Source organism: Scyliorhinus canicula, chromosome 5, assembly GCF_902713615.1.
Source record: "Scyliorhinus canicula chromosome 5, sScyCan1.1, whole genome shotgun sequence".
Taxonomy (NCBI): Eukaryota; Metazoa; Chordata; class Chondrichthyes; order Carcharhiniformes; family Scyliorhinidae; genus Scyliorhinus; species Scyliorhinus canicula.
In genome coordinates this window covers 35,531,695-35,544,724 of record NC_052150.1, presented here as the reverse complement: position 1 = coordinate 35,544,724, position 13,030 = coordinate 35,531,695, and the positions used below count along the sequence as shown (strand labels likewise).

The following is a 13,030-nucleotide window of genomic DNA, read 5'->3' as shown; positions in this document are numbered from 1 at the left end:
TAACTGCCTTGGTAACTTTAAAGATATAGTTGCTTTCTGGAAGAAATTTGAATCTGCTGGTTGGACCTGGATCAGAATTTCAGGAAAAGGACCAATCCCATTCAAATGAGAATACAGTCTGCTGGGCCACATCCTTGAAAAGGGGTTTTGGTTTAATTGGATTTTGTTATTGAATTGGAACAGCTAAGGGGGAATTCATTAAGTGTTATATACTTTGATTACTGTAGCTATGTGGTGTCTTTATGTTTGTAATTGATAAAAACTTGTAGTGTTTATATATATATATATATAGGTGTGTTAATTACATTCTTAGAATAAACCTTGTTTGGATTAAAGTGCCCAGGAGGTCTAATAAATCACACCTCCAGTGAAGGCTTTTGTGCCCATCCTAGCCAAATTCAACATAAAGGTTGTCGGTCAGGTGAACTTCATAAGTTCATTTAGGAGTTTCTAAGCCCTGGCCCATAACAATAGTAAGATTAATTGTTGCAAAACATCACCAAAACCAGAAGAGCAATTATTAGGATAACACTTCAAAAAATATGATTTATAAGTTATTTCAAATTTTGAGCCAGTTGGAGAAGATTTCTGAGAAGAGTGTGCTACAATGTTCTAAAATTCTTTGCTTTTTGTAGACTGGTTTTACCACATACCTCAGAAATCAACCAAAACAGAAAAGAGTCAAGTACAGCTACCTCCAACTTCCCAGATTCCAGGCTTGAGTAAGCTTGCAGAGCCTCACAAGGAAATCAACTTTGCGAGCCGTAGATTATGGATTAATGACACAGATTCAGACTATGTAAAACTGGCCAAAAAAGGAGGCAGGGAAGGTAAGAGGACAAGCATTTGACGGTAACTACAATCAAGAATTGTACTATATTTTCATTTTATGACACCAATGTTAGAACTTTATAGTGAGTTTTAAATTCCCTTCACAGAATTTGGTGAAGAGCCTTTGTGTGTCTTTGAAGTGCGTGAATGATTGATGAGTAAAAACTTAAATTTGTCTTCTGAGACGAAGCGCAATTTAGTGACCTCATCGCCTCCGACTCACTGACACGATGAGGCCATTGACTCTTGTGAGATTTACGATGCTCGGAATGCCTCCCGAGATCTCACGAGACGCCACAATCTGGATCTCACCCTTACTGGCAGAGATCCAGATTATCATATTTAAATGATCCATTACGCTTAATAAATATGTCTGCGCACGATTCTCCTAAGACCCGGGAACTAACGCCTGTGCCTGGGAGACCTAGCCATGGCGCTGTTTATCACTGGTCCATACAAACGTGGACCAGACGTAATGGCACCTGGGGGCGGGAGGAGTCTCCCAAGCCTTTGGCTGCCCGCAGGTAGTCAGACTCTGGGTAGTGTGGTACCCTGGCACTACTGTTGGTACCTGGGCACCTTGCCACTGCCCAGAGTTGGGGCAGTGGGGGAGGGGGGTCCGGAGGCCGTGGTGGGGATGCTGAGAGGGGTGTTATTGGCCAGGGTTTAGAAAACACCAAAGTATATTATGGAGTTCACCAGACCTATAACTGTTTATTGATTTTGGTTACGATGAGCACAAGAGCCTGCCTTTCAGGTGTTATTCAACAGAGTTCTTCCGCGCTTTTAATTAAAAAACAAGCTTTATTTTAAGAATTTATTTACATCTGTATAAACACACACTGTAAGAATTATTATCAACTACAAACATAAAACCAGCTACAGTAATCTATGTATAACCCTTAATGAATTCCTCCTTTAACTGTATCAATTCAATAATAAGATCCCATAAACCAAAGAACCCTTTTTACCAAAACAGCAGGTAAAATCATTGGGTTTCTTCCTTGGAATAACTCTTTAAAATTGAAAACAGAGAGACAGGCCGAAATACTTCTCTGTCTGAGTTTACAGCAACCAAATGTGAAACCGAAAGTAAAAACTCACAGAGCCACAGCCCAGATCCACCCAGACAATGACATTACTGAAGCCATGTGATAAGACAAAATCATTTCTTAAAGGGACACTCCCATGGTGGGTCAAAAGATCGGGTCGACATTTAAAAATTGCGCCCAATCCACGAGTCGTCTTCCTACACTGGCAAGGGAAGGAAGTGAGATAAGTGCAGCCTCGGCAGGGCGTTCCTCGCCAAGGCCAAAAAAATCCGACAGAGTCCCGTTAGAAGGGGCTTGGTTGTTCTCTGCACTGCAGCGCTGGGAAAGACTCCTCTAAACGTGCCCAAAACGGGAATCTGTGCGTAAAATCACGCCCAAAGAGATCTTGATAATAAGCAAGTTTCGTAAATTGTAACCTTTCCAGCTGTCACACGCCAGTTATCCGGGATTCTTTTCAGAAGTCTCGGCAGCTCACAGACTCACCACTTATGGCAATTTAACAGCCTTAGATCCATTAGGTCGAGGCTGCCAAACAGTAAGGGTTGGACAGTGAGCCCAAAGCGTTTCTTAATCTTCGAAATACTTTTATCAGTGAGTGCCAAATGGGACTCGGGGTGTTTGAGTGTCGACTTTGTGCAGGCATAGATAGGCAAACATAACTCAATCACTGACATATCTCCAGAGTGCAGGAATAACTGATGTATACCATGAATGCATTGGGATTTATAAGTAGTAAACAATATTTATAAAGGAGTGTATGCTTAACTATTGTCATGCTCATGTCATAAAAATGTATGAGCTAAATATGAAATTAGGCGGTATAAACTTAAAATGGACACTTTTGTGTGAAACAAAATGGAGTGGAAAAGTTGGGTGATCTTTATCCGTAAACATGGATTTGCAAAGACCTTGGGCGAGATTCTTCGGAAACGAGCGGGGCGGGCAACTCCGGCGCGAAGGAGTGGCGTGAACCACTCCAGAGTCGGGCCGCCCCGAAGGTGCAGAATCCTCACCACCTTCAGGGGTCAGGCCGGCGCCAGAGTGCTTTGCGCCACCCTGGCCAGTGCGGAAGGGGCTTGGTGCCACGCCAACTAGCGGTGAAGGGCCTCCGCTGGCCGGCGCGAGTTGGCGCATGCACGGGAGCGCCAATGGTGCTGGCGTCATCCCAGCGCATGTGTGGGGGGGTTCATCTCCGCGCCGGCCATCGCGGACCGTTACACAGGCCGGCGGGGAGGAATAGAGTGCCCCCACGGCACAGGCCCGCCCGCGGATCGGTGGGCTCCGATCGCGGGCCAGGCCACCATGGGGGCACCCCCCGGGGCCAGATCCCTGAGAATTCGGCAGCTGGCGGGGGTGGGATTCACTCTCTGCCGATTCTCCGACCCGGCCGGGGGGGGGGGGGGGGGGGGGGGTGGTTGGAGAATCCCGCCCCTTGAGTTAATATCCACATCTGGACAAATCTTGATGAACCTAATTAAAGCGCAAATGATTTTCTGGACATTTCTTTGAGAAGTCATCAAAAGGCAAACAACCTTTCCTGTGGTTAATGGCTGCCCTTCTCCAAATAATTAAAGGATTGGTTACGCTATACTGTTTTCAGACCCTTTGATTCCAAATTTGAAATACAGAAATGGGTATAAAACGTTCCAGCTTATCAAGATGGCATCCGGATGAGTGATACTTGAACACCATTGTCCTTTTATGAACCCTAGGCTAACTACTGCCCATCCACCCAGCTGTATGCTACCTCATACTCTCTCTGTCAATCTATGCAACTTTACCCACCCTCCTATGGTACCACATGCCCTATGCCCCTCCAACCACCATTGCCCTTTATCACCCCATGCCAACATAGTGCCAATTCATGCTAATCCATTCATGCCCCTTACCCATCAACCTTTGTCCTTACACGTACCATGGCAGCTCATCTAGTATACACCATGGGTAGACCTTAGGACCCAAACTGAGATTAAATAAAGTTATTAAATGTCTATTGATAAATTCATCACATAAAAAATAAGATCACTGTTAGCAGTATTTAAACTAGTGTGGCAGGGCGATGGGATCCCAGGAGCATGACCAGATAGGTCAAATTCAGATCAGGAAAATGTAGGTAGACATTTGCTAGTGATGTAGCAGATGTAGTGATCGGCTTGAAATTGCAGGAGAAGCACGGGTTAAAAAGTGTCCAGCAAGGGAAAAGGGACTGTTTATACTTCAATGCAAGGAGTATTACAAAAAGGGACTGGATTCTCCCGCCCCGCCCGCCGCAAGAATGCCACAAGCGAGCCGCATACAATGGAAAAATCCATTGACCTCGGGTGGTATTCTCCGGCCAAAGAATCCCGCTAAAGGTAGATGAATTAAGGGCACAAAGTGGGCACATGGCAGCAGGATCTCTTTGCTTTAACAGAAATCTGACTGAAGGAGGGGAAATATTGGCAGCTCAATATCCCTGGCACAGAGTTTTGAGGCAGGATAGAGTGGCAGATAAAAAAAAGAAGGTGGAGTAGCACTGATGGTTAAAGAATGAATTCCAGTTGTGAGAAGGGATGTTATACTAAATAGATCAACAAATGAGGCTTTATGGGTTAAGCATAGAAATATAGAAGGGGCAGTGACACTACTAGCAGTATACTACAGTCCCCCAAATAGCGAAAGACAGATAGACCAAATATGTAGGCAGCTTTCTGCTTGTGAGAACAAGAGGGCCATAATAATAGGAGACTTCAACAATCCCAATGTCAACAGTGATTCAAATAAATGAGGGGAACTGAAGAAGAAAAATGCATGCAGTGTGCCCAGGAAATTATTTTTAACCAATTAGTGACAAACCCAAGAAGAGGAGCTACAATTCTAGACCGAATCTTGGGGAACCAAAAAGGGCAAGTGAGTGAAGTGATAGTTGGCGACCGTATCGGAGATAATGAGCACAATTTAGTTAGATTCCGTATTACTATAGAAAAGGACAGAGATAAAGCAGGGTAAAAATTTTGAAATGGGGAAAGGCAAATTTTGCAGAAATTAGAAGGAACTTGGCTGAGATGAACTGGCCAGCACTGCTAGAGGATAAATCAGTGGAAAGCCAGTGGGAAGCATTAAAAAGTGAGATTCTTAATGTTCAAAGTAGACATATCCCCTCCAAAAATAAGAGTGGAACTGCCAAGTCTAGACCCCCCCCCCCGGTTGTCTTAGTGGAATACAGGGGACAAACAGAAGAAGAAAGCATACATTAGGCACATAGAACTAAGCACTGCAGATAACCGAGACGAGTATAGGCAGTGCAAGGACAAAGTCAAAAAGGGAATAAGGAAATCAAAGAGAGGGCATGAAAAAAGATTAGCAAGTAAAGTTAAAGAAAACGCAAAGATATTTTACCAATATATTAATGGTAAAAGATTAGTTAACGAAAAAGTGGGACCTATCAAAGATGAAGAAAGGAACCTGTGTGTAGATGCAGAGGCTGTGGGACGGGTTTTAAATGAATATTTTGTCTCCGTGTTTACAAAGGGAATGGATGATGCAGATATAGTAGTCCAGGAGGAACACTGCGAGATATTGGATGGGGTAATCATAGGAAGTACTCAAAGGGTTGAAATCCTTGAAAGTTGATCAGTCGTCAGGGCCAGATGAATTGTTTTCAAGACTACTGAAGGAGGTCAAGGAGGTCCAGGAGGAGATAGCAGATGCTCTGAAGATGATTTTCCAATCATCACTAGATAAAGGGGAGGTTCAAAAAGACTGGAGATATGCAAACATAGATCCATTGTTTAAAAAAGGGTGGCAGGGTTGCACAGTGGTTAGCACTGCTTCCTCCCAGCTCCATGGACCCAGGCTCAATTACGGCCTCGGGTGACTGTGTGGTGTTTGCACTTTCTCCCCGTGTCTGCGTGGGTTTCCTCTGGGTGTTCCAGTTTCCTCCCACAGTCCAAAGAAGTGCAGATTAGGTGGATTGGCCATGCTAAATTGCTCCCTAGTGTCCAAAAGGTTAGGTGGGGTTACAGGGCTACGGGGAAAGGGTGGAGACAGGGCTTGGATGGGATGCTCTTTCTAAGGGCTGGTGAAGACTGGCCTTCTGCACTGTAAATTCTATGATTCTATGATAAAGGAAATGCCAAACAATTATAGGCCAGTTGGTCTTACGTCGGTGGTTGCCAAATTAGTAGAATCAATCCAGAGAGATAGGATTAACCGTCACATAAAAAGGCATTGACTAGTCAGGGATAGTCAGCATGGATTTGTTAAAGGAAGGTCATAGAGTCATAGAGGTTTACAGCACGGAAACAGGCCATTTGGGCCAACTTGTCCATGCTACCTAGTTTTGTACCACTAAGCTGGTCCCAATTGCCCGCATTTGGCCCATATCCCTCTATACCCATCTTATTAGTATAACTGGTCTAAATGCTTTTTAAAAGGCAAAATTGCACCAGCCTCTATTACTGTCTCTGGCAGCTCGTTCCAGACAGTCACCACCCTCTATGTGAAATAATTGGCCCTCTGGACCCTTTTGTATCTCTCCCCTCTCACCTTAAACCTGTGCCTTCTAGTTTTAGACTCCCCTCTCTTTGGGAAAAGATGTCGACTATCTACCTTATCTATGCCACTCATTATTTTATAGACCTCTATAAGATCACCCCTAAGCCTCCTTCGCTCCAGGGAAAAAGTCCCAGTCTATCCAGCCTCTCCTTATAACTCAAAACATCTAGTCCCGGTAACATCCCGATAAATCTTTTCTGCACTCTTTCTAGTTTAATAATATTCTTTGGATAATAGGGTGACCAGAACTGTATACAGTATTCCAAGTGTGGCCTTACTAATGTCTTGTACAACTTCAACAAGATGTCCCAACTCCTGTATTCAATGTTCTGACCAATGAAACAAAGCATGCCAAATGCCTTCTTCACCACCCTCTCCACTTGTGATTCCACTTTCAAGGCGCTATGAACCTATACTCCACGATCTCTTTGTCCTTTAACTTTCCTCAACACCCTACCATTAACTGAGTAGGTCCTGCCCTGATTCAATCTACCAAAATGCATCATCTCACATTTATCTAAATTAAACTCCATCTGCCATTCATTAGCCCACTGGCCCTATTGATCAAGATCTTCTTGAAATCCTAGTTAACCTTCTTCACTGTCCACTATGCCACCACTCTTGGTGTCATCTGCAAACTTACTAACCATGTCTCCTAAATTCTCATCCAAATCATTAATATAAATAACAAATAACAGTGGACCAGCACTGATCCCTGAGGCACACTGCTGGTCCAGGCCTCCAGTTTGAAAAATAACTCTCCACAACCACCCTTTGTCTTTTGTCGTCAAGCCAATTTTGTATCCAATTGGCTACCTCATCCTGTATCCTGTGAGATTTAACCTTATGCAACGACCTACCATGCGGTACCTTGTCAAAAGCCTTGTTAAAGTCCATGTAGACAACGTCGACTGCACTGCCCTCATCTACCTTCTCGGTTACCCTTCAAAAACGTCAATCAAATTCGTGAGACATAATTTTCCACTCACAAAGCCATGCTGACTGTTCCTATTCAATCCTTGCCTCTACGAATGCCTGTCAATCCTATCTCTCAGTCTACCTTCGAACAACACTCACCACAGATGTTAGGCTCACCGGTCTGTAGTTCCCAGGCTTTTCCCTGTGGCCCTTCTTAAACAAAGGCCCAATATTTGCTACCCCTCTAATCTTCAGGCATCTCACCTGTGGGTGTCGACGAATCAAATACCTCTGCTAGGGGACCCGCAATTTTCTCCCTAGCCTCCCACAATGTCCTGGGATACATTTCTCAAGTCCTGGGGATTTATCTACCTCGTTGTGCTTTAAGGCTTCCAGCACCTTCTACTCTGTAATATGTACACTCCTCAAGACATTATTATTTATTTCCCCAAGTTCCCTAACATCCATGCCTTTCTCAACAGTACATACTGATGAGAAATATTAATTTAGGATCTCCCCCATCTCTTGTGGATCCGCACATAGATGACCTCGTAGATCCTTAAGAGGCCCTACTCTCTTTCTAGTTACTCTTTTGCCCTTTATGTATTTGTAGAAGCTCTTTGGATTCTCCGTTGCCTTATCTGCCAAAGCAATCTCATGTCCCCTTTTTGCCCTCCTGATTTCTCTCTTAACTGTACCCTGACAACCTCTATAATCTTCAAGGGATCCACTTGATCTCAGTTGCCTATGCTTGTCATATGCCAACTTCTTATTTTTGACCAGGACCTCTATATCCCAAGTCATCCAGGGTTCCCTACTTCTACCAGCCTTGTCCTTCTCACTAAAAGGAAACTGCTTACTCTGAACGCTGGTTAACACACCTTTGAAAGCCTCCCACTTACCAGCTGTCCCTTTGATTGTCAACCTACCCCCTCAATCTACTTTTGAAAGTTCTTGTCTAATACCATCAAAATTGGTTTAGCCCCAATTTAGAATTTTGACTTTTGGGCCTCACATATCATTCTCCATAGCTATCTTAAAACTATTGGAATTATGGCCAATGGTCCTCATGTGATCCCTCAATATCATTACTGTCACCTGACCTTCCTTATTTCCCAAGAGGAGGTCAAGCTTTGCCCCCTCTCTGGTCGGACCATCCACATACTGAATGAGAAATTCCTCCTGAATACAACCCTCAACACATTTCTCTCCTTCCAAGCCCTTAATGCTATGGATGTCCCAGTCAATGTTGGGAAAGTTAAAGTCCCCAACTATTACCACCCAATTGTCTTGCAACTATTTGTAATCTCCTTACATATTTGCTTCCCAATATCCCGCTGACTATTTGGGGCCTGTAGTACAATCCTATCTAAGTGATCTCATCCTTCTTATTTTTTAGTTCTACCCACATAGACTCAGTGGGTGAACCCTCGGATATATCCCCTCTCATTACCACCATAATATTCTCCCTAATCAAAAAGGCAAACCCCCCCTCCTCTCTTACCTTCTGTTCTATCTTTCCTACAGCATTTGTACTCTTGCCTCACAAATTTGATTAAATTCTTTGAAGAAGTGACAAGAAGGGTTGATGAAGGTAGTGCAGTGGATGTTGTGTACATTAATTTTAGCAAGGCATTTGACAAAGTTCCACATGGCAGATTGGTCACGAAAGTGAAAGCTCGTGGGATAACAGGGCAATGTGGAAATCTGGATAAAAAGTTGGCGGAGTAACAGGAAACAAAGAGTGATGGTCAATGGCTGCCCTTACAATTGGAAAGTTGTTTCAAGTGGTGTTCCACAGGGCTCAGTGTTGGGACCCTTACTGTTTATGTTATATATTAACGATTTGGACGTGTACATGGGGAGTACGATTTGGAAATTTTCAGATGACACAAAGATTGGCCGAGTGGTGGACAGTGTGGAGAATAGCTATAATCTCCAAAATAATATAGATGGGCTACTGGAGTGGGTGGTAAAGTAGCAGATAGAATTTAACACAAAGAAGTGTGAGGTCATGCATTTAGGGAGGTCCGTTATAGGGAGTACATAATAAATGGGAATATACCAAGAGGGGTAGATGAAGTAAGAGATCTTGGTGTACAAGTACATAGGTCCCTAAAGGCAGCAGTTCAGGTAGATACGGTTGTAAAGAGAGCATATGGAATGCTGTCCTTCATAGGCATAGGTATAGAATATAAAAGCAGGGATGTAATGTTGGAATTGTATAAAACATTGGTGGGCCACAACTGGAGTATTGTGTGCAATTCTGCTCACATTACAGGAAGGACACAATTGCTCTGGAAAGAGTCCAGAAGAGGTTTACAAGAGTGTTGACAGGGCTAGAAAAGTGCAGCTAAGAGGAGAGATTAGATTGGTTGAGGTTATATTCCCTGGAACAGGGAAAGCTGAGGGTTCACTCAATTAAAGTATACAACATTACGAGGGGGAAGAGATAGTGTGGCAGGGGGATGGGAACCAGATTAGGAAGTTAGAGGTCAGTAAAGAAGCAGCAACTAAAGCCAGTAAGGTACGAGACAATAAACTCAATGTGACTAAGGGGAAGAGTAGACAGGGAAGAGATGATGAACGCAAAGGTGGCCTGAGGTGCATTTGTTTTAATGCGAGAAGTGTAGCAGGTAAGGCAGATGAACTTAAGGCTTGGATCGGTATCTGGGAATATGATGCTATTGGTATTACTGAGACTTGATTGAGGGAAGGGCAGGACTGGCAACTGAATATCCCAGGGTATAGATGCTTCAGGAGGGACAGAGAGGGAGGTAGAAGGGGTGGAGGAGTTGCATTACTCGTCAGAGATGATATCACAGCTGTGATTAAGGAGGGCACGATGGAGGATTCGAGCACTGAGGCAATATGGGTGGAACTGAGAAATAGGAAGGGTGCAGTAACATTGTTGGACTTTACTACAGGCCTCCCAAAAGCGAGCATGAAGTAGAGGTACAAATATGCAGACAGATTATAGAAAAATGTAGGAACAATAGGGTGGTTATGATGGGAGATTTTAACTTCCCCAACATTAAATGGGATTCGTGTAGTGTTGGAGGCGTAGATGGAGCAGAGTTTGTAAGGAGCATCCAGGAGAGTTTTTTAGAACAGTATGTAAATAGTCCAACTCGGGAAGGGGCCATACTGGACCTGGTATTGGGGAATGATCCCGGCCATGTGGTTAATGTTTCAGTCGGTGATTACTTTGGGAATAGCGATCACAATTCCATAAGTTTTAGAATACTCATGGACAAGGACAGGAGGGGTCCGAAAGGAAGAGTGCTAAATTGGAGAAAGGCAGAGTATAACAAAATTCGGCAGGAGCTAGGGAATGTGGATTGGGAGCAGCTGTTTAAGGGTAAATCCACATTTGAAATGTGGGAGTCTTTTAAGGAAAGGTTGATTAGAGTGCAGGACAGACATGTTCCTGTGAAAATGAAAGATAGAAATGGCAAGATTAGGGAACCATGGATGACGGATGAAATTGTGAGACTAGCTAAGATGAAAAAGGAGGCATACATAGGATCGAGGCAACTCAAAACTGATGAAGCTTTAGAGGAATATCGGGAAAGTAGGACGAATCTCAAACACGCAATAAGGAGGGCTAAAAGGGGTCATGAAATATCTTTGGCTAACAGGGTTAAGGAAAATCCCAAAGCATTTTATTTGTATGTAAGGAGCAAGAGGGTAACTAGAGAAAGGATTGGCCCACTCAAAGACAAAAGAGGGAATTTATGTGTGGACTCAGAGGAAATGGGTGAGATTCTTAATGAGTACTTTGCATCGGTATTCACAAAAGAGAGGGACAAAACGGATGTTGAGGCTAGGGATGGATGTTTAAATACTCTCGGTCAAGTTGTCATACGGAAGGGGGAAGTTTTGGGTATTCTAAAAGACATTAAGGTGGACAAGTCCCCAGGACCGGATGGGATCTATCCCAGGTTACTGAGGGAAGCGAAGGTCGAAATAGCTGGGGCCTTAACAGATATCTTTGCAGCATCCTTGAGCACGGGTGATGTCCCAGAGGACTGGAGAATTGCTAATGTTGTCCCTTTGTTTAAGAAGGGTAGCAGGGATAATCCAGGGAATTATAGACCTGTGAGCTTGACGTCAGTGGTAGGCAAACTGTTGGAGAAGGTACTGAGGGATAGGATCTATTCACATCTGGAAGAAAATAGACTTATCAGTGATTGGCAGCATGGTTTTGTGCAGGGAAGGTCATGTCTTACAAACTTAATAGAATTCTTTGAGGAAGTGACAAAGTTAATTGATGAGGGCAGGGCTGTAGATGTCGTATACATGGACTTTAGTAAGGCGTTTGATAAGGTTTCCCATGGCAGGTTGATGGAAAAAGTGAAGTCGTATGGGGTTCAGGGTGCACTATCTAGATGGATAAAAAACTGGCTGGGCAACAGGAGACAGAGAGTAGTGGTGGAAAGGAGTGTCTCAAAATGGAGAAGGGTGACTAGTGGTGTTCCACAGGGATCCGTGCTCGGACCACTGTTGTTTGTGATCTACATAAATGACCTGGAGGAAGGTATAGGTGGTCTGATTAGCAAGTTTGCAGATGATACTAAGATTGGTGGAGTTGCAGATAGCGAGGAGGACTGTCAGAGAATACAACAAAATATAGATAGATTGGTGTGTTGGGCAGAGAAATGGCAGATGGAGTTCAATCCAGGCAAATGCGAGGTGATGCATTTTGGAAGATCAAATTCAAGAGCGGACTATATGGTCAATGGAAGGGTCTTGGGGAAAATTGATGTGCAGAGAGATCTGGGAGTTCAGGTCCATTGTACCCTGAAGGTGGCAACGCAGGTTGATAGAGTGGTCAAGAAGGCATACAGCATGCTTGCCTTCATCGGACGGGGTATTAAGTACAAGAGTTGGCAGGACATGTTACAGTTGTATAGGACTTTGGTTCGGCCACATTTGGAATATTGTGTGCAGTTCTGGTCGCCACATTACCAGAAGGATGTGGATGCCTTGGAGAGGGTGCAGAGGAGGTTCACCAGGATGTTGCCTGGTATGGAGGGTGCTAGCTATGAAGAAGGTTGAGTAGATTAGGATTGTTTTCGTTGGAAAGATGGATGCTGAGGGGGGACCTGATTGAGGTCTACAAAATTATGAGAGGTATGGACAGGGTGGATAGCAACAAGTTTTTCCCAAGAGTGGGGGTGTCAGTTACAAGGGGTTACGATTTCAAAGTGAGAGGGGGAAAGTTTAAGGGAGATGTGCGTGGCAAGTTTTTTACGCAGAGGGTGGTGGGTGCCTGGAACGCTTTACCAGCGGAGGTGGTAGAGGCGGGCACGATAGCATCATTTAAGAAGCATCTAGACAGGTATATGAATGGGCGGGAACAGAGGGAGTAGACCTTGGAAAATAGGAGACAGGTTTAGATAAAGGATCTTGATCGGCGCAGGCTGGGAGGGCCGAAGGGCCTGTTCCTGTGCTGTAATTTTCTTTGTTCTTTGACAGGATAAAATTGTTTCCTTTGGCGGAAAATTCTAGAACTGTGGGACATAAATTCAAGATAATTGCAGAATGTGTAGAGGGGACATGCGGAAGAACATTTTAATGCAGAGGTTCATGGGAGTCTGGAATTTGCTGCCCGAGTTGGTGATGGAGGCAGAGACCCTAAACTCTTTTAAAAAGTACCCGGATCTGCACCTTAAGTGTTGTAAGATACA

At 44.1% G+C, this 13,030-nt stretch overlaps 1 protein-coding gene across 1 annotated transcript in view; it reads left to right on the top strand.

The window, feature by feature from the left end:
- The window catches only part of LOC119965902 (uncharacterized protein C7orf57-like), a 238,225-nt gene that overhangs the window by 92,873 nt on the left and 132,322 nt on the right, over positions 1 to 13,030 (top strand). Inside the window, exon 3 of the mRNA XM_038796899.1 lies at positions 636 to 830. Coding sequence (XP_038652827.1) covers positions 636 to 830 — 195 coding nt within the window. The remainder of the gene's footprint in view (positions 1 to 635; positions 831 to 13,030) is intronic.